Here is a 19,316-nt window from a genome sequence, read left to right as displayed (position 1 = left end):
CTCCTCCCGTCTCCCCTCACTCCTCCGTCCTCCTCCCGTCTCCCCTCACTCCTCCGTCCTCCTCCCGTCTCCCCTCACTCCTCCGTCCTCCTCCCGTCTCCCCTCACTCCTCCGTCCTCCTCCCGTCCCCCCTCACTCCTCCGTCCTCCTCCCGTCCCCCCTCACTCCTCCGTCCTCCTCCCGTCTCCCCTCACTCCTCCGTCCTCCTCCCGTCCCCCCTCACTCCTCCGTCCTCCTCCCGTCTCCCCTCACTCCTCCCGTCTCCCCTCACTCCTCCCGTCTCCCCTCACTCCTCCGTCCTCCTCCCGTCCCCCCTCACTCCTCCGTCCTCCTCCCGTCCCCCCTCACTCCTCCGTCCTCCTCCCGTCCCCCCTCACTCCTCCGTCCTCCTCCCGTCCCCCCTCACTCCTCCGTCCTCCTCCCGTCTCCCCTCACTCCTCCGTCCTCCTCCCGTCCCCCCTCACTCCTCCGTCCTCCTCCCGTCTCCCCTCACTCCTCCGTCCTCCTCCCGTCTCCCCTCACTCCTCCGTCCTCCTCCCGTCTCCCCTCACTCCTCCGTCCTCCTCCCGTCTCCCCTCACTCCTCCGTCCTCCTCCCGTCTCCCCTCACTCCTCCGTCCTCCTCCCGTCCCCCCTCACTCCTCCGTCCTCCTCCCGTCTCCCCTCACTCCTCCGTCCTCCTCCCGTCCCCCCTCACTCCTCCGTCCTCCTCCCGTCTCCCCTCACTCCTCCCGTCTCCCCTCACTCCTCCCGTCTCCCCTCACTCCTCCGTCCTCCTCCCGTCCCCCCTCACTCCTCCGTCCTCCTCCCGTCCCCCCTCACTCCTCCGTCCTCCTCCCGTCCCCCCTCACTCCTCCGTCCTCCTCCCGTCCCCCCTCACTCCTCCGTCCTCCTCCCGTCCCCCCTCACTCCTCCGTCCTCCTCCCGTCCCCCCTCACTCCTCCGTCCTCCCGTCTCCCCTCACTCCTCCGTCCTCCTCCCGTCCCCCCTCACTCCTCCGTCCTCCTCCCGTCTCCCCTCACTCCTCCGTCCTCCTCCCGTCCCCCCTCACTCCTCCGTCCGTCGTCGCCGTTGTACCCCTCGCCTGCAGGCCGCTGTCTCCGCCGCACTGATTACTGGAGGCCTCGGGAATGTAGTTCCGGCCGCAGAGGAGGGAGGGAGGAAAGGAAGTAGTCCCTGCGGAATTCCGCGCCCTCTTCTCCTGTGCGCGCAGCTGACCGGAAAGCGCCGGATACAGGATACAAAGCGTCGAGCACCGGAGAAACCCGCGGCCAGTGAGGACGGCACCGCTCTGGCACAGCAGTGAGAGCTCCGTCACCGTGAAAGGAATTAATCCGCCGCCGGAGCAGAAGCGCAAAAGAGTCCGCTGCGGCTTCACACGCAGCATGGAGGGTCCGGAGCGGGGACGAGGCCGCGGGGAGAGAGCCGGGCAGTGAGCGCGATGTGCAGCGGCCACACAGCGACATGGGCGCCGTGCTGAGGAGCCTGCTGGTCTGCAGCCTGAGCTGCCTGCTGAGGGGTGAGTGCGGGACAGCGGGGGACCGGCTGGGGGGAGAGAGGGGAGAGAGCGGGACAACGGGGACCGGCCGGGGGGAGAGAGGGGAGAGAGCGGGACAACGGGGACCGGCCGGGGGGAGAGAGGGGAGAGAGCGGGACAACGGGGACCGGCCGGGGGGAGAGAGGGGAGAGAGCGGGACAACGGGGACCGGCCGGGGGGAGAGAGGGGAGAGAGCGGGACAGCGGGGGACCGGCCGGGGGGAGAGAGGGGAGAGAGCGGGACAACGGGGACCGGCCGGGGGGAGAGAGGGGAGAGAGCGGGACAACGGGGACCGGCCGGGGGGAGAGAGGGGAGAGAGCGGGACAACGGGGACCGGCCGGGGGGAGAGAGGGGAGAGAGCGGGACAACGGGGACCGGCCGGGGGGAGAGAGGGGAGAGAGCGGGACAGCGGGGGACCGGCCGGGGGGAGAGAGCGGGACAACGGGGACCGGCCGGGGGGAGAGAGCGGGACAACGGGGACCGGCCGGGGGGAGAGAGCGGGACAACGGGGACCGGCCGGGGGGAGAGAGCGGGACAACGGGGACCGGCCGGGGGGAGAGAGCGGGACAACGGGGACCGGCCGGGGGGAGAGGGGGGAGAGAGCGGGACAACGGGGACCGGCCGGGGGGAGAGGGGGGAGAGAGCGGGACAACGGGGACCGGCCGGGGGGAGAGGGGGGAGAGAGCGGGACAACGGGGGACCGGCCGGGGGGATAGAGGGGAGAGAGCGGGACAACGGGGGACCGGCCGGCCGGACAGACCGGGGGGATAGTGCGGGACAATGGGGGACCGGCCAGACAGACCGGGGGGATAGAGGGGAGAGTGCGGGACAACGGGGGACCGAGGGGGGGACAGTGCGGGGGAGACGGAGGGGGGGGACAGTGCGGGGGAGACGGAGGGGGGGGACAGTGCGGGGGAGACGGAGGGGGGGGACAGTGCGGGGGAGACGGAGGGGGGGGGACAGTGCGGGGGAGACGGAGGGGGGGGGACAGTGCGGGGGAGACGGAGGGGGGGGGACAGTGCGGGGGAGACGGAGGGGGGGGGACAGTGCGGGGGAGACGGAGGGGGGGGGACAGTGCGGGGGAGACGGAGGGGGGGGGACAGTGCGGGGGAGACGGAGGGGGGGGGACAGTGCGGGGGAGACGGAGGGGGGGGGACAGTGCGGGGGAGACGGAGGGGGGGGGACAGTGCGGGGGAGGGGGGGGACAGTGCGGGGGAGACGGAGGGGGGGGGGGACAGTGCGGGGGAGGGGGGGGACAGTGCGGGGAGACGGAGGGGGGGGGACAGTGCGGGGAGACGGAAGAACCTGGGAAGAATTGAGCAAGGGGGGGTTGTGGACAGTGCTGAGACCATGATATATCCTGGGAGGAGAGTGCTAGGACTGGGATAACTCGGGAGAGAGTGTGTGGGGATGGGGGAGAACATAGGAAAAACTGTGTGTGTGTGTGGGGGGTGGAGAGTGCTGAACTATGACAAAACCCAGGGGGAGTGCGGGGACCGGAAGCACCTGGGAAGAATTGGTGGGGGGGGGGGGTTGCTAAGGGCTAGGATAGTGCGGGGAAACTGAAGAGCCCGGAAACAGCTGGTTTGGGGGGGTAATGTGGATGCTGAGGCTATGACATAACCTGGGTGGAGGGGGCTGCGTCCAGGAGAACCTAGGAATTAGGGTATGTGCTCACGCTGCGCATTTTTCTGCGCGGATTTGCAGGTAAAATGACCTGCGGATTTGCCTGCGTTTTTCCCCTACGGATTGACACCTGTACAACGGAGAAGGTGTCAAAACGCAGCGGAATCCGCAGAAAGAATTGACATGCTGCGGATTTGAACCTGTGGAAAAATCCGTGCGGAAAGAACTGCAGCATGTGCACAGCGTCTTTCAGTTTACCATTGAAAACAATCGTACTGTACAACGCAGCTAAATCTGGACCCGCAGAGCCTGAAACGCTGCAGATCCGCAGCAGAATCCGCACCGTGCGCACATGGCCTTAGAGCGGGGGTGCTGGGTTTGCAGTTATGAGAATTTGAGGTTCCTTAAATTGATACAAGATCCAGTCACACCATGTGGGGTGCATACTTTCTTGGGGAGCGGGTCTTTAATACGGTGGTAATGTTGGGGGTGCAGAGGTCATTAGGGATGTGACCCGTGGGGGAGGGTGATTTCCCTGTTATGTTTGGGGCAGCTGGGACGTTCTGTTCCTCAGGGCGTCACCCCCCCCCCCCCATGTGTGATGTGTGTACACATGTGCATGCTGGGGGTTGTAGTGTGAGGTTGTGTCTGGCTATATTGGGGAGGGGGCAGGACCTCTGCTGCTGCCGTGATTGCTTGTTTTGGCTGCTGGACTGATGAGTAAGCGTCCCCTCCCCCCCTCATTTGCATGCTAATGTCTTTATAGGGGGCAGTGATCCAGGGTTATTCCTCCTAAATAGAAATCTGAAAATACTGATTTGGGGAAAAGCTGGGTGACGGAGACGCCACCACAGTAACCCACCGGATGTCAGAGGTGGTCCTGGAGCCCACCATTCTGGGAACCACAGATCACACGTTTCTTCCTGGCGGGCGCCGCTGATCTCGGATTGCCTCCCGTCCGGCCAGTGATGAGCCTCATGGACAGTGCTGCCGAGTCCTTGTAGATGGCGCTCGTTGTGCTCTCCGCGTCCTCTGCTTGCTGTCAGTGACGGGAGCCGCCGCCGCCTTTACATTCCGTCCTGGTCACGGACTTGTTACAATGTATCACAGGCAGATGGTCTGTAATCTGATGGCTGCGAACGTGATACCTTGTAGCAGATCCTCAGCTCTGAGAAGGTGGAAGCACTAAGTAGTAATCCTAGAACAGAGGAGCCGCAGTCACCAGGAGCCGGTCCAGCTAGTGAGGGGTTGTGAGGGTCTTGCTGGGCGCAGGTGATGGCTCTCTGGCCTCCCAGAAGTCTCTTGATGGCCCGTCCAGTCATGGCCGCCCGTGGGTCAGGGCACCCCAGTACTGCAGGGTGGATCCCACTATTGCAGTGGTGCAGATGGGGTCACCCCAGGACAGCGGGGGCTGCTGCCAGCAGATTCCTGCGCTCCATATGTTTTCCGAGCCGGAGCTCAGCTGATGCCCCCACACCTGGAAGTCTTTATATCCGCAGGGTCTGCACTTCACGTGTCCGGCCATCGGGGTATGCGAGACGTCCGGATCACCACTGTCAGTGCAATTCCGGAGTCTTCTGCGCCTGTGTATTGGACATATGCGGGGGATGGGTTGTGTTCAATATCGGGGGTCTAAATAATGATCCCCCCCCCCACCTCATTTAGCTCCCAAAGTAACAGAACTTGCAATATATGCTATTTTATTCCTGATGCCTCCTGCAGTATAAAGCATGGAGGGTTTTCATGCCTACATCCATGTATAAGCATGGGGAAAATCAGAATAAAAGCCGCCATTCTTTACACTGCAGGCTGCATCTAAAGGAGCCGAAAACATGGCAAAATTGACATTTCTTAGCTCAGACTCCATACATCTCTTACAAGGAGATGCCACTCAACCAAATCACTTATATTGCGTGCTGCAGTGTAAAGCGTAGAGGTTTGCATTCTAGTTGTCATGGAAACATCTAGGGTCACAAACGTATGTGAAGCGCCTATTTTACTAAACTTGTAAATGATAGTACATTAGTATATGTGGATCTACATAGACATTACCCTGGAGGTGGGAAGGAAAACCTCCATTCTTTGCACTGCAGGCCGCACCCGAAAAAGTTTACAAAATTGAAACAAAGTTTGTTTGCAGTAAATTTGCGAGTTCTGTATCTACAGGATGGGTGATAAGTTCCCAGGGGGTCTTACCACTAGGAACCCACCCTGATCGTCCTATCGGAATGCAGCGGGGGGCAGCGCTGGGCTTGGTGGTCTCCGGCCAGCACCATAGACAATGGTTATAGCTGTGCTGAGCAGGCGCTCCATTACACTGGCACATTTCAGAGTAGCAGTGAGGGTCCTAGTAATCGGACCACCCATTATGTGTTGCTCCGCACTCACCCCCTTTCTCTTCTGTTTTATTGCAGCCTCGCCCTTACTACTTTATGCCAACCGGCGTGACCTGCGGCTGGTGGACGCGGCCGGGGTTAAGGGGAACTCCACCGTCCTGGTCACGGGCCTGGAGGACGCGGCCGCCGTGGACTTTGTGTTTTTCCGTGGATTTATCTACTGGAGCGACGTCAGCGAGGAAGCCATAAAAAGGATCAACTTCAACCAGAGCGGCAGCTCGCCGGACGTGGTCATTGGCGGACTGGTGTCGCCGGACGGACTGGCCTGTGACTGGTTGGGAGAGAAACTGTACTGGACAGACTCGGAGACCAATCGGATAGAAGTTTCTAACTTGGATGGAACTTTACGGAAAGTTATATTCTGGCAAGAACTGGATCAGCCCCGAGCGATCGCCCTGGATCCCACCCGAGGGTGAGTGACTCCGTCATCGTCAGGCTCTTGGGCACCGCCGATCGTGGGTTGTTTTTTTTTTTTCCTCCAGTCACATTTGGTGGAGATTTCTTGGCGTCACATCCCGGAGGTCTGCTTTCTATTTACTCGCTGAATTGCTGATTGTTTCCTTTGATGCGGGGCCATGTGATCACAGCAGCAGGCAGTCAGATGCCGAGCAAATGCCAGAGCCTCATCAGCGGCTGACAAATTAATTGGGTCCCCCCTCCCCTCACAGCGGCCTCCGGGGAAGATGCCCGCTATAGGACGCCGGTGTGTGGGGCGACTGTGTGTGTCTGTATGGTGGCGGTGTGTGTCTGTATGGTGGCGGTGTGTGTCGGGCGCCGGTTTGTCTGTATGGTGGCGGTGTGTGTTTGTTGGGCGTCGGTGTGTATCTGCTGGGCGCCTGTGTGTCTGCTCGGCACCGGTGTGTGTCTGTATGGTGGCGGTGTGTCTGTATGGTGGCGGTGTGTCTGCTGGGCGCTGGTGTGTCTGTATGGTGGCGGTGTGTCTGTATGGTGGCGGTGTATCTGCTGGGCGTCGGTGTGTGTCTGTATGGTGGCGGTGTATCTGCTGGGCGCCGGTGTGTCTGTATGGTGGCGGTGTGTCTGCTCGGCACCGGGGTGTGTCTGTATGGTGGCGGTGTGTCTGTATGGTGGCGGTGTCTGGTGGGCGCCGTGTGTGTCTGTATGGTGGCGGTGTGTCTGCTGGGCGGCGGTGTGTATGGTGGCGGTGTCTGCTGGGCGCCGGTGTCTGTATGGTGGAGGTGTGTCTGCTGGGTGCCGGTGTGTGTCTGTATGGTGGCGGTGTGTCTGCTGGGCGCCGGTGTGTGTCTGTATGGTGGCGGTGTGTCTGCTGGGCGCCGCAGTGTATCTGCTGGGTGCCTGTGTGTGTCTGTATGGTGCCGGTGTATCTGTTGGGTGCCGGTGTGTGTCTGTATGGTGGCGGTGTGTCTGTATGGTGGCGGTGTATCTGTTGGGTGCCGGTGTGTGTCTGTATGGTGGCGGTGTGTGTCTGTATGGTGGCGGTGTGTCTGCTGGACGCTGGTGTGTGTCTGTATGGTGGCGGTGTGTCTGCTGGACGCTGGTGTGTGTATTGTTGCGGTGTGTCTGCTGGGCGCTGGTGTGTCTGTATGGTGGCGGTGTGTCTGCTGGGCGCTGGTGTGTCTGTATGGTGGCGGTGTCTGCTGGGCGCTGGTGTGTCTGTATGGTGGCGGTGTCTGCTGGGCGCTGGTGTGTCTGTATGGTGGCGGTGTCTGCTGGGCGCTGGTGTGTCTGTATGGTGGCGGTGTCTGCTGGGCGCTGGTGTGTCTGTATGGTGGCGGTGTGTCTGCTGGGCGCTGGTGTCTGTATGGTGCCGGTGTGTGTCTGTATGGTGGCGGTGTGTCTGCTGGGTGCCTGTGTGTGTCTGTATGGTGCCGGTGTATCTGTTGGGTGCCGGGGTGTCTGTATGGTGGCGGGGTGTCTGTATGGTGGCGGTGTGTCTGCTGGGCGCCGCTGTGTGTCTGTATGGTGGCGGTGTGTCTGCTGGGTGCCGCTGTGTGTCTGTATGGTGGCGGTGTGTCTGCTGAGTGCCGGTGTGTGTCTGTATGGTGGCGGTGTGTCTGCTGGGTGCCTGTGTGTGTCTGTATGGTGGCGGTGTGTCTGCTGGGTGCCTGTGTGTGTCTGTATGGTGGCGGTGTGTCTGCTGGGCGGCGGTGTGTATGGTGGCGGTGTCTGCTGGGCGCCGGTGTCTGTATGGTGGAGGTGTGTCTGCTGGGTGCCGGTGTGTGTCTGTATGGTGGCGGTGTGTCTGCTGGGCGCCGGTGTGTGTCTGTATGGTGGCGGTGTGTCTGCTGGGCGCCGCAGTGTATCTGCTGGGTGCCTGTGTGTGTCTGTATGGTGCCGGTGTATCTGTTGGGTGCCGGTGTGTGTCTGTATGGTGGCGGTGTGTCTGTATGGTGGCGGTGTATCTGTTGGGTGCCGGTGTGTGTCTGTATGGTGGCGGTGTGTGTCTGTATGGTGGCGGTGTGTCTGCTGGACGCTGGTGTGTGTCTGTATGGTGGCGGTGTGTCTGCTGGACGCTGGTGTGTGTATTGTTGCGGTGTGTCTGCTGGGCGCTGGTGTGTCTGTATGGTGGCGGTGTGTCTGCTGGGCGCTGGTGTGTCTGTATGGTGGCGGTGTCTGCTGGGCGCTGGTGTGTCTGTATGGTGGCGGTGTCTGCTGGGCGCTGGTGTGTCTGTATGGTGGCGGTGTCTGCTGGGCGCTGGTGTGTCTGTATGGTGGCGGTGTGTCTGCTGGGCGCTGGTGTCTGTATGGTGCCGGTGTGTGTCTGTATGGTGGCGGTGTGTCTGCTGGGTGCCTGTGTGTGTCTGTATGGTGCCGGTGTATCTGTTGGGTGCCGGGGTGTCTGTATGGTGGCGGTGTGTCTGCTGGGCGCCGCTGTGTGTCTGTATGGTGGCGGTGTGTCTGCTGGGTGCCGCTGTGTGTCTGTATGGTGGCGGTGTGTCTGCTGAGTGCCGGTGTGTGTCTGTATGGTGGCGGTGTGTCTGCTGGGTGCCTGTGTGTGTCTGTATGGTGGCGGTGTGTCTGCTGGGTGCCTGTGTGTGTCTGTATGGTGCCGGTGTGTCTGCTGGGTGCCTGTGTGTGTCTGTATGGTGCCGGTGTATCTGTTGGGTGCCGGGGTGTCTGTATGGTGGCGGTGTGTCTGCTGGGCGCTGGTGTGTCTGTATGGTGGCGGTGTGTCTGCTGGGCGCTGGTGTGTCTGTATGGTGGCGGTGTGTCTGTATGGTGGCGGTGTATCTGTTGGGTGCCTGTGTGTGTCTGTATGGTGGCGGTGTATCTGTTGGGTGCCGGGGTGTCTGCTGGGCGCTGGTGTGTCTGTATGGTGGCGGTGTGTCTGGCTGGGCGCCAGTGTGTCTGTATGGTGGCGGTGTATCTGTTGGGTGCCGGGGTGTCTGTATGGTGGCGGTGTGTCTGCTGGGCGGTGGTGTGTCTGTATGGTGGCGGTGTGTCTGCTGGGCGCTGGTGTGTCTGTATGGTGGCGGTGTGTCTGCTGGGCGCTGGTGTGTCTGTATGGTGGCGGTGTGTCTGCTGGGCGCTGGTGTGTCTGTATGGTGGCGGTGTGTCTGTATGGTGGCGGTGTGTCTGCTGGGCGCTGGTGTGTCTGTATGGTGGCGGTGTGTCTGCTGGGCGCTGGTGTGTCTGTATGGTGGCGGTGTGTCTGCTGGGCGCTGGTGTGTCTGTATGGTGGCGGTGTGTCTGCTGGGCGCTGGTGTGTCTGTATGGTGGCGGTGTGTCTGCTGGGCGCTGGTGTGTCTGTATGGTGGCGGTGTGTCTGCTGGGCGCCGGTGTGTCTGTATGGTGGCGGTGTGTCTGGCTGGGCGCCGGTGTGTCTGTATGGTGGCGGTGTGTCTGCTGGGCGCCGGTGTGTCTGTATGGTGGCGGTGTGTCTGCTGGGCGCCGGTGTGTCTGTATGGTGGCGGTGTGTCTGCTGGGCGCCGGTGTGTCTGTATGGTGGCGGTGTGTCTGCTGGGCGCCGGTGTGTCTGTATGGTGGCGGTGTGTCTGGCTGGGCGCCGGTGTGTCTGCTGGGCGCCGGTGTGTCTGTATGGTGGCGGTGTGTCTGGCTGGGCGCCGGTGTGTCTGTATGGTGGCGGTGTGTCTGCTGGGCGCCGGTGTGTCTGTATGGTGGCGGTGTGTCTGCTGGGCGCCGGTGTGTCTGTATGGTGGCGGTGTGTCTGGCTGGGCGCCGGTGTGTCTGTATGGTGGCGGTGTGTCTGTATTGTTGCGGTGTGTCTGCTGGGCGCTGGTGTGTGTCTGTATGGTGGCGGTGTGTGTATCGTGGCGGTGTGGCTATAGGCGCCGTATCGTCTTCCCCTGCAGCCCGATCCTCGGGGTGAAGATTTGCTAATTTTATCTGCTTTTGCCAAACGGCGGTGAACGATACGACCAACACAAAGAAAAGGATTATGTGCAATCGGGAAGATGGAGGTTTGCTTGCAGGAATAACATCTGATTGTGTGACCTCCCCCGTATACGGTGCAGGATCAGATCTCTGATTGTGTGACCTCCCCCATATACGGTGCAGGGTCAGATCTGATCGTGACCTCCCCCATATACGGTGCGGGGTCAGATCTCTGGTTGTGTGACCTCCCCCGTATATGGTGCAGGGTCAGATCTCTGGTTGTGTGACCTCCCCCATATACAGTGCAAGGTCAGATCTCTGGTTGTGTGACCTCCCCCCATATACGGTGCAGGGTCAGATCTGATCCGTGACCTCCCCCATATACAGTGCGGGGTCAGATCTCTGGTTGTGTGACCTCCCCCATATACGGTGCAGGGTCAGATCTCTGGTTGTGTGACCTCCCCCATATACGGTGCAGGGTCCGATCTCTGGTTGTGTGACCTCCCCCATATACGGTGCAGGGTCGGATCCCTGGTTGTGTGACCTCCCCCATATACGGTGCAGGGTGGGATTTCTGATTGTGTGCCTCCCCATATACAGTGCAAGGTCAGATCTCTCATTGTGTGACCTCCCCTATATACGTTGCAGGGTCAAATCTGATTGTGACCTCCCCCATATACAGTGCAAGGTCAGATCTCTGTGTGACCTCCCCCATATATGGTGCAAGTCAGATCTCTGATTGTGTGACCTCCCCCATATACGGTGCAGGGTCAGATCTCTGATTGTGGGACCTCCCCCATATACGGTGCAGGGTGGGATCTCTGGTTGCTCCCCCCTGGCCTTGTTGTGGGGGGTGGGCTCCATCTATGCTGATTGCTCCTGGTTCTTGCTGTGAGCTCAGTGGGGAGATAATGAGGCATAAGAGGCTTCTCACTGGAGGCAGCAGCCATGGAGCCACCAACCCCCCCCCCCCCCTCCCTGGTTTGCATTTTTTTTTTTTTTTCTCCCCATTTGGAGCATAGGGATGTAAGGAGGGGATTGTGGCAGAGGCCCTGCCTGTCCCAATTACAGAAGTGGACTGATTAGAAGCCTCTGTGTGTGGGGGGAGGAGGAGAGCATCCATGTGTGAGCACAGCTGCCTGTCTGTGGTCTCCCTGAATGCAGCCTCCCCTCCCCTATCCCATGCAAGTCAATGACAATCTCCTGCACAGGCCCTGGGAAGCCTCCGAGCTGGAAAGTGCTGCTATACTGTGGTTGTGATGGGACAGGGCGTAATTATAACTAACAAAGGCTGCGGCACCTGGAAAACAGATCACTGATGGTGGAGCGCGTGGGAACGGTACTGATGGTGGAGCTCAGTAATAAATGTAATATTACATTCAATTTACTGCGGAATATAACTACTATAATACTGCCCCTATATACAAGAATATAACTACTATAATACTGCCCCTATATACAAGAATATAACTACTATAATACTGCTCCTATGTACAAGAATATAACTACTATAATACTGCCCCCTATGTACAAGAATATAACTACTATAATACTGCCCCCTATGTACAAGAATATAACTACTATAATACTGCTCCTATATACAAGAATATAACTACTATAATGCTGCCTCTACGTACAAGAATATAACTACTATAATACTGCTCCTATATACAAGAATATAACTACTATAATACTGCCTTTATGTACAAGAATATAACTACTATAATACTGCTCCTATATACAAGAATATAACTACTATAATGCTGCCTCTACGTACAAGAATATAACTACTATAATACTGCTCCTATATACAAGAATATAACTACTATAATACTGCCTCTATGTACAAGAATATAACTACTATAATACTGCCCCCTATGTACAAGAATATAACTACTATAATACTGCTCCTATATACAAGAATATAACTACTATAATGCTGCCTCTACGTACAAGAATATAACTACTATAATACTGCTCCTATATACAAGAATATAACTACTATAATACTGCCTTTATGTACAAGAATATAACTACTATAATACTGCTCCTATATACAAGAATATAACTACTATAATGCTGCCTCTACGTACAAGAATATAACTACTATAATACTGCTCCTATATACAAGAATATAACTACTATAATACTGCCTCTATGTACAAGAATATAACTACTATAATACTGCCCCCTATGTACAAGAATATAACTACTATAATACTGCCCCTATATACAAGAATATAACTACTATAATACTGTCCCTATGTACAAGAATATAACTACTATAATACTGCCCCCATGTACAAGAATATAACTACTATAATACTGCCCCCATGTACAAGAATATAATTACTATAAGGCTGGAGTCACACTAACCGACGCAAAATACGGTCAGTATTTTCCATGCGTAATACGGATGACAGACCCCTAAACAGTGCTCCGTATGTCATCCGTAATCAAGGTGTGGTCGCGTATTTCGCGCATGTCAGCATCCGTATGGCGAGATTTTCTCGCAGGCTTGCAAAATGGACATATAATGGAGCCCTATGACAGTTTTAATAAAGAAATGAAAGAATAGATATAGACACATAGAATGCATATATATATATTTATATATAATGTATTCTATGTGTCTATATCTATTCTTTCATTTCTTTATTAAACCTGTCAGTGTGAGTTTACTGTATCGCGCACTGAATTGCCGACTTTGCTAAAAGACACCTGGTGCGTATTTCTCGCAAGTCACACGTGTGTTCCGTGTGTAATCCGTATTTTTTGCGCACCCATAGACTTGCATTGGCGTATTATGGGCGTAGTACGCTGACAGTTCCAGCATGCTGCGAGTGGCACGGAGCGTAGAATACGGATGAGAAATATACGGCTGGTGCGAGGGACCCCATAGAGAATCATTGGTCCGTGTCTAATGCGTGCTTTTTGCGCCTCTCACTCGGCCGTATTCCTCGCCAGTGTGACCCCGGCCTAATACTGCCCCCTATGTACAAGAATATAACTACTATAATACTGCCCCCTATGTACAAGAATATAACTACTATAATACTGCCCCCTATGTACAAGAATATAACTACTATAATACTGCCCCCTATGTACAAGAATATAACTACTATAATACTGCCCCCTATGTACAAGAATATAACTACTATAATACTGCCCCCTATGTACAAGAATATAACTACTATAATACTGCCCCCTATGTACAGGAATATAACTACTATAATACTGCCCCCTATGTACAGGAATATAACTACTATAATACTGCTCCTATGTACAAGAATATAACTACTATAATACTGCCCCCTATGTACAAGAATATAATTACTGTAATACTTCCCCCTATGTACAAGAATATAACTACTATAATACTGCCTCCTGTGTACAGGAATATAACAACTATAATACTGCCCCTATGTACAAGAATATAACTACTATAATACTGCCCCTATGCATAAGAATATAACTACTATAATACTGCTCCTATGTACAAGAATATAACTACTATAATACTGCCCCTATGTACAAGAATATAACTACTATAATACTGCTCCTATGTACAAGAATATAACTACTATAATACTGCTCCTATGTACAAGAATATAACTACTATAATACTGCCCCCTATGTACAAGAATATAACTACTATAATACTGCCCCTATGTACAAGAATATAACTACTATAATACTGCCCCTATGTACAAGAATATAACTACTATAATACTGCCCCCTATATACAAGAATATAACTACTATAGTGTTACTATGATGGGTGTAGTTGTGCTTTGCTTGTCCTCTTGTCGGTAGTTTCTTTGTGGTGTGCACAGTCTGGCGGTTGCAGTAAATGTTGGCCCTTCCTCTCGGAGTTGCTATAAATCTTTTTCTTAGCGGTATATCTCCTCTGTGAATAAATCCTGTTGAGTGTTGGATATAGAGGGTCCGCGTGTCTTCGGTGGTCCCAGCTCTCCCCTATTTCTCCTGTGATTCTTCTCTGCTTTGATGACTACGTTGTTTCCACCGCTCGCTGACTGTGTGGAGGGGGACGGTTACATTCTGGCCTTTTCCCCCTTTTGTCGTTGTGTATGAGACCGGCCGTTGTGATCAGGGATTTCCGCTATTGATGACGTCTTTTTCAGGTTCTGCTCACGGATTCTTGTCATGTGAGGGTCTTATTGTATTTCCCTGTTGCCGACTTTTACCCCTTTGCACACTGTGGTCTAATGATACTTTGCCGCAGACGTGTCTGTGCTGATACTTTGCGGTTTTGACCTGCTGCATTTAGTTTAAATGTGGAGCCCAAAACTGGATCCCGTCTTCTAGATGTGGCCTCACCACTGATTTATGAAGGGGTAATAATGCGTCAGGATCACTGGATTTTATCTTTCCATACACCCTGACACCAGGGCTGTGGAGTCAGTCGGTATAAGGTGGAGCAGCTCCACCAATATATAACACATTGGGGGCAATAGTACAGAGCAGGACGTGCTGTAAATATCGCCACGATAACTTCTGTTCTGGATCTCGGCCTTTAGTGCAGATGAATCTGCTGCACTTTTTGTCCGTGCTCAGTAGTGACCGGGGCTGTGGAGTCCGAGTCAGTGGTTTGGCTTACCGACTCCACAGCTCTGCCTAAAATCTTGTTGGCTTTTGCAGCTGCTGCCTGACATTGAGTGCTGCTGCTCAGCTTACTTGTACCCAGAATCCCCCATCCTTCTCCTGTCCTGTGGTCCCGAGTATTCTCCCATCTGTATATGCAGCTATAGGATTCCGCCATCCTTGGTGATTACTCTACATTTATCTACAGTAATCTCATCTGACAAGTGTTTGCCCATCAGACATCTCATCCAGATCGTTCTGTGATATTGTAATGTCAGGGACAGATTTTATATCTTGCATAGCTTGTGGTCATCAGCAAACAATAAGAATCAGTCCTAGCACAGATCCCTGCAGTCCCCCGCTGCTCCCAGTTCAGGTCCCGGCGCGGGTCATTGCTGGTCCCGGGGCGCGGGTCATTGCTGGTCCCGGGGCGCGGGTCATTGCTGGTCCCGGGGCGCGGGTCATTGCTGGTCCCGGGGCGCGGGTCATTGCTGGTCCCGGGGCGCGGGTCATTGCTGGTCCCGGGGCGCGGGTCATTGCTGGTCCCGGGGCGCGGGTCATTGCTGGTCCCGGGGCGCGGGTCATTGCTGGTCCCGGGGCGCGGGTCATTGCTGGTCCCGGCGCACGTCTGCAGGTCCTCGCTGCTTCTGGTGCGGGTTCATTCTTGAGTCTGGATCGTATGTCAGCCCCTTCTCACCATCTGCCATACTAGAGGCCGTGGTGTTGGCGGTATATTGCGGCACTCACCGCGCGCTCAGTCACTGGTTTAAGTTCCTTGAAGACAGAAATAATGTAAAACATTCTTAAGAATTAACAGTGAAGCGTTGGCGTCTGTGCCGGAGCCGCCGAGCTTCCACAATATGACATTTACTCTGTTTTGTGAAGCAAAGTCTAAACCCCGGGATCCCCGCGTCCGAGGCGCCGGACCTGACAATGCAGTAATGAGCGATTATCCTGCCAAAAGCTCCAAAAAATATCCAGTATCCGATCCTCGGTCGCTTGTTTGGGAACTTTTTTGCACTTTTAACCCTTTCAGACAGCGAGCTGGGGGAACACGCCACGTCTCTGTCCTGCCGGTGGTGCGTAGTGCCCCCGGGTGCGGCCTTCTCCGTGTGTCCCCCAGAATCACCGTCCGGGGGAGGGGATTATCTGTAGCTCCGTGCCCCCGACTCGTGCCGAATGGCGGATGTTGGGAAGGGGTTAATCTGTGATTTTGGGGGAGGGGGAGACACGTTTTTTGTGGTGATTCCACATAATGACTTACTAATTGGCGCTGCCGCACTCGTCTGTTCTGACTTGTCCTCCCGAGGCTGAACCTGTCATCTACAAAGGTTAATTGTCTGCGGTGCTCACCTGCCGTGTGATCCTCCGTACCCGCGACGCGCGCCAGTCCCTGCGCTGTTAACCCTTGCACCGCGCCGGACCTTTCGGTTTCCGTGTTCTGATACATTGTCATACGCTCGGGTTTGTCTTGGGCTGGAGGCTTGTGTAACAAACCGCCAGCTGTGACCGGTTATGGGGGCGCACCGCACTCACGCCTGCTTCTTTCTCTTTCAGGTACATGTACTGGACGGACTGGGGCGAGGTGCCTAAGATTGAGCGGGCCGGCATGGACGGCTCCCTGCGCTCCGTCATCATCGACTCCGACATCTACTGGCCGAACGGACTGACGCTGGACTACGAGGAGCAGAAGCTTTACTGGGCCGACGCCAAACTCAGCTTCATCCACAAGTCCAACCTGGACGGCTCCTTCCGGTGAGTGCTCGGCGCCCGTGAGGGGTTAATAGCCTGCTAGTAGAGGACGGGTACCGCTGGTGCGGGGCGCTGTATAGCGAGGTGTGCGGTGAGGATGTCCCGCTGATGGCGATCAGCTCGTCTCCTCTATACAGAAACATTCCTGTAATCCGGAACACATGGACCCGACAGATTCTGGATTATTGGAGCTTTTTTTTACCTCGTTCTCTGCTCCGTTTCGCCCTTTTATTATTGTCCTTCTCTGGATTATCGGATTTCTTTCTCAGAATTCTTCATACATTATTAAAGTTTTCTCACTTCCTAAAACTTTTGTTTCAATCCCACCAGTGAAAAAGAAAAGGGGAGAACTCCTTTCCCTCTATAGTCCCGGTGAGGTTTTGTTACAGTGTCTCCGTGTAGCACAAATCCTCTCCTGCCTGTGCTAGTGCAGCTGCGTGTTTGTTACAGTGTGTCAGGGCCGTCCCCTGTACTCTGTCCTGGCTCCTGTCTGGGCTGAGACATTGTCTTGTTTCCATTGATGAGAAACTTCTCAGTGTAAAAGTATCCAGATGCTTGTAGTCACTGACTGAGCTGGAGACGGCCTGCAGGGCAGCACTGAATCCGGGGAGCTCAGCGTTGTCGTCACAAACTCCCATCAGTGACTATGGAAACTCTCGGCACCGCGTGGCGGCATTATAACGGCCATCAATGTAAGCTTGTCACCTTCCTGTGCGCCCTGAATCGGCACTGCCGACGCAGGAAGTCATAGGACGCAAAATTCAAGTCATGGGTTGACATGACGCCGTGCTGTCTCCGCAGAGCGCCTCTAGTGACGCTCGGGTTTAGGGGTGCATGTATGCTCGCTGGGTGGGAGCATGCTGCCCCTGCACTCCTCTGCCTGCACTGGTGACAAAGCAGTATAATCCGGAGCCTCCGATACGTTGACGATGTTTTGCCGTCTCTGCAGAGCGCCATGGTGCCGTCTCTGCAGAGCGCCGTAGTGCTGGCCGGGAGGGCGATCGCTGCAGCAGTTACCTCCTCCTTTAGGGATCTAGTGATCTGTGCTGTGGGATCTTGCGCTCGTCGGTCCCTCTATGTTATGCGTTGTGGCCGCAGCCTCCAGCACGGCAGTGGTTAGCGAGGTCCGCAGCCTCCAGCACGGCAGTGGTTAGCGAGGTCCGCAGCCTCCAGCACGGCAGTGGTTAGCGAGGTCCGCAGCCTCCAGCACGGCAGTGGTTAGCGAGGTCCGCAGCCTCCAGCACGGCAGTGGTTAGCGAGGTCCGCAGCCTCCAGCACGGCAGTGGTTAGCGAGGTCCGCTCCTCCTGCGTGTTTAGTCTTCCTCGCCGCTCTTCTTCCCGGGGGTCACAGAACCTAAATTTGTTCTATTAGTGGGCGGCAATGGCTTCCAGCTGCGGAGCGGCGGCCGGGTTACTTTAGCCGCTCGCTCACCTCTGGGATCTGTGTTTTTGGTTGCTCCTGTGATAATCTTCTCCCCCGGCAGGAAGCCGCTGCGGACGCCACTTGTACTTTCCGTGATTTTTTTTCCCCCCCCCATAATGTCTCCTTTGTTTCTGCGGCCTCCGCAGACTGATCACAAAAGGGGTCCTTGTGACTGAGGACATGATGTGGAGTCGCCGGTGGTCGTAGCGCCCTCACAGACATTTCTCAGGAATTACTGGAGTCCGAGGGAAGGGGCTGTATCCGCTCCTGCGAAAGCTGGGTGACTAAAGGGTTACGGTGTCCTGCAGGGTCCCTGGCACGGCACTGTGTAGGCCCCCATGTCTGCAGACGGGGGTCTTCTATTATAAAGGGTCTATCCAGTGACCTCTGTGAGTGGTTCTTGCTTCTCAGCAGGAGCGCTGCCCGTAATTGCGGCTCCGTGGCTGTGATGGCAGCGGCGGCTCCTCGTCTGTGGCAGGTGCTCTGCGGAGGCGGTTCTGTGGCAGGTGCTCTGCAGAGGCGGTTCTGTGGCGGCAGCGGGTGCTCTGTGGCAGGTGCTCTGCGGCAGGTGCTCTGTGGAGGCGGTTCTGTGGCGGCAGCGGGTGCTCTGTGGAGGCGGTTCTGTGGCGGCAGCGGGTGCTCTGCGGAGGCTGTTCTGTGGCGGCAGCGGGTGCTCTGCGGAGGCTTTGTCGGTGGCTGCTGTGGCGGCGGCTCCTCTGTGGCGGCGGCGGGTGCTCTGCGGAGGCTCTGTGGCGGCAGCACCTGCGGAGTGCCAGTTGGCTCTAACTTCCCGTTCTTTTTCCAGAGAAACCGTAGTGAAGGGCTCGCTCCCGCACCCCTTCGCCCTCACGCTCTTTGGCGACACCATATACTGGACGGACTGGAACACGCGGTCGATTCTGGCATGTAACAAGTACACGGGGGAGGACCGGAGGGAGGTGGACACCAACATCTTCTCCCCGATGGACATCCACGTGTTCAGCCAGCTGAGGCAGCCGAACGGTCAGTAGCCGCCGCGCTCGTGTTGTGGGTTTGAGCCTGTGATGCGGGAGGCAGAGATCAAACTATAAATACAGTAGAGATCATTGCTGGTTCTAGGAGCAGTGATGCAGTATAAAGCATGGGCAACAGAAACTGGGTAATAGATTTCCTGCAATGTCAAAAAGTTTTGTTCTGTCTTCCTCCTGCAGCTTCAAATCCATGTGCTGGACACAATGGCGGCTGCTCTCATCTCTGCCTCATGTCCCCGGTGAAGCCGTATTACCAGTGCGCTTGTCCGACGGGCGTTAGACTCCGGGATGATGGGAAGACATGTTTACAAGGTGAGTCTCAGATATGAGCGGGGGATGGGATATGTAGAGAGCATCACCAGGTATAACACAAGACCAGCGAGCGCAGCTCTGGAGTATAATACAGGCTGTAACTCAGGATCAGTAATGTAATGTATGTACACAGTGACTGCACCAGCAGAATAGTGAGTGCAGCTCTGGAGTATAATACAGGATGTAACTCAGGATCAGGAATGTAATGTATGTACACAGTGACTGCACCAGCAGAATAGTGAGTGCAGCTCTGGGGTATAATACAGGATGTAACTCAGGATCAGGAATGTAATGTATGTACACAGTGACTGCACCTGCAGAATAGTGAGTGCAGCTCTGGAGT

At 56.0% G+C, this 19,316-nt stretch overlaps 1 protein-coding gene across 1 annotated transcript in view; it reads left to right on the top strand.

The window, feature by feature from the left end:
• The first annotated feature begins 1,153 nt into the window (after positions 1 to 1,153).
• Positions 1,154 to 19,316, top strand: part of LRP6 (LDL receptor related protein 6) — a 30,753-nt gene continuing 12,590 nt past the window's right edge. Inside the window, exons 1-5 of the mRNA XM_073544063.1 lie at positions 1,154 to 1,518; positions 5,577 to 5,970; positions 16,034 to 16,231; positions 18,457 to 18,653; positions 18,842 to 18,973. Of these exons, the coding sequence (XP_073400164.1) occupies positions 1,464 to 1,518; positions 5,577 to 5,970; positions 16,034 to 16,231; positions 18,457 to 18,653; positions 18,842 to 18,973 (976 nt within the window). The 5' untranslated portion in view covers positions 1,154 to 1,463. The remainder of the gene's footprint in view (positions 1,519 to 5,576; positions 5,971 to 16,033; positions 16,232 to 18,456; positions 18,654 to 18,841; positions 18,974 to 19,316) is intronic.

The sequence above is a fragment of the Dendrobates tinctorius genome, unplaced genomic scaffold, assembly GCF_039654945.1.
Source record: "Dendrobates tinctorius isolate UK_male_01 unplaced genomic scaffold, ASM3965494v1 ptg000136l, whole genome shotgun sequence".
In the NCBI taxonomy this organism is placed as follows: domain Eukaryota; kingdom Metazoa; phylum Chordata; class Amphibia; order Anura; family Dendrobatidae; genus Dendrobates; species Dendrobates tinctorius.
The sequence above is the reverse complement of the archived record's forward strand: the minus strand, read 5'-3'. Positions and strand labels throughout refer to the sequence as shown.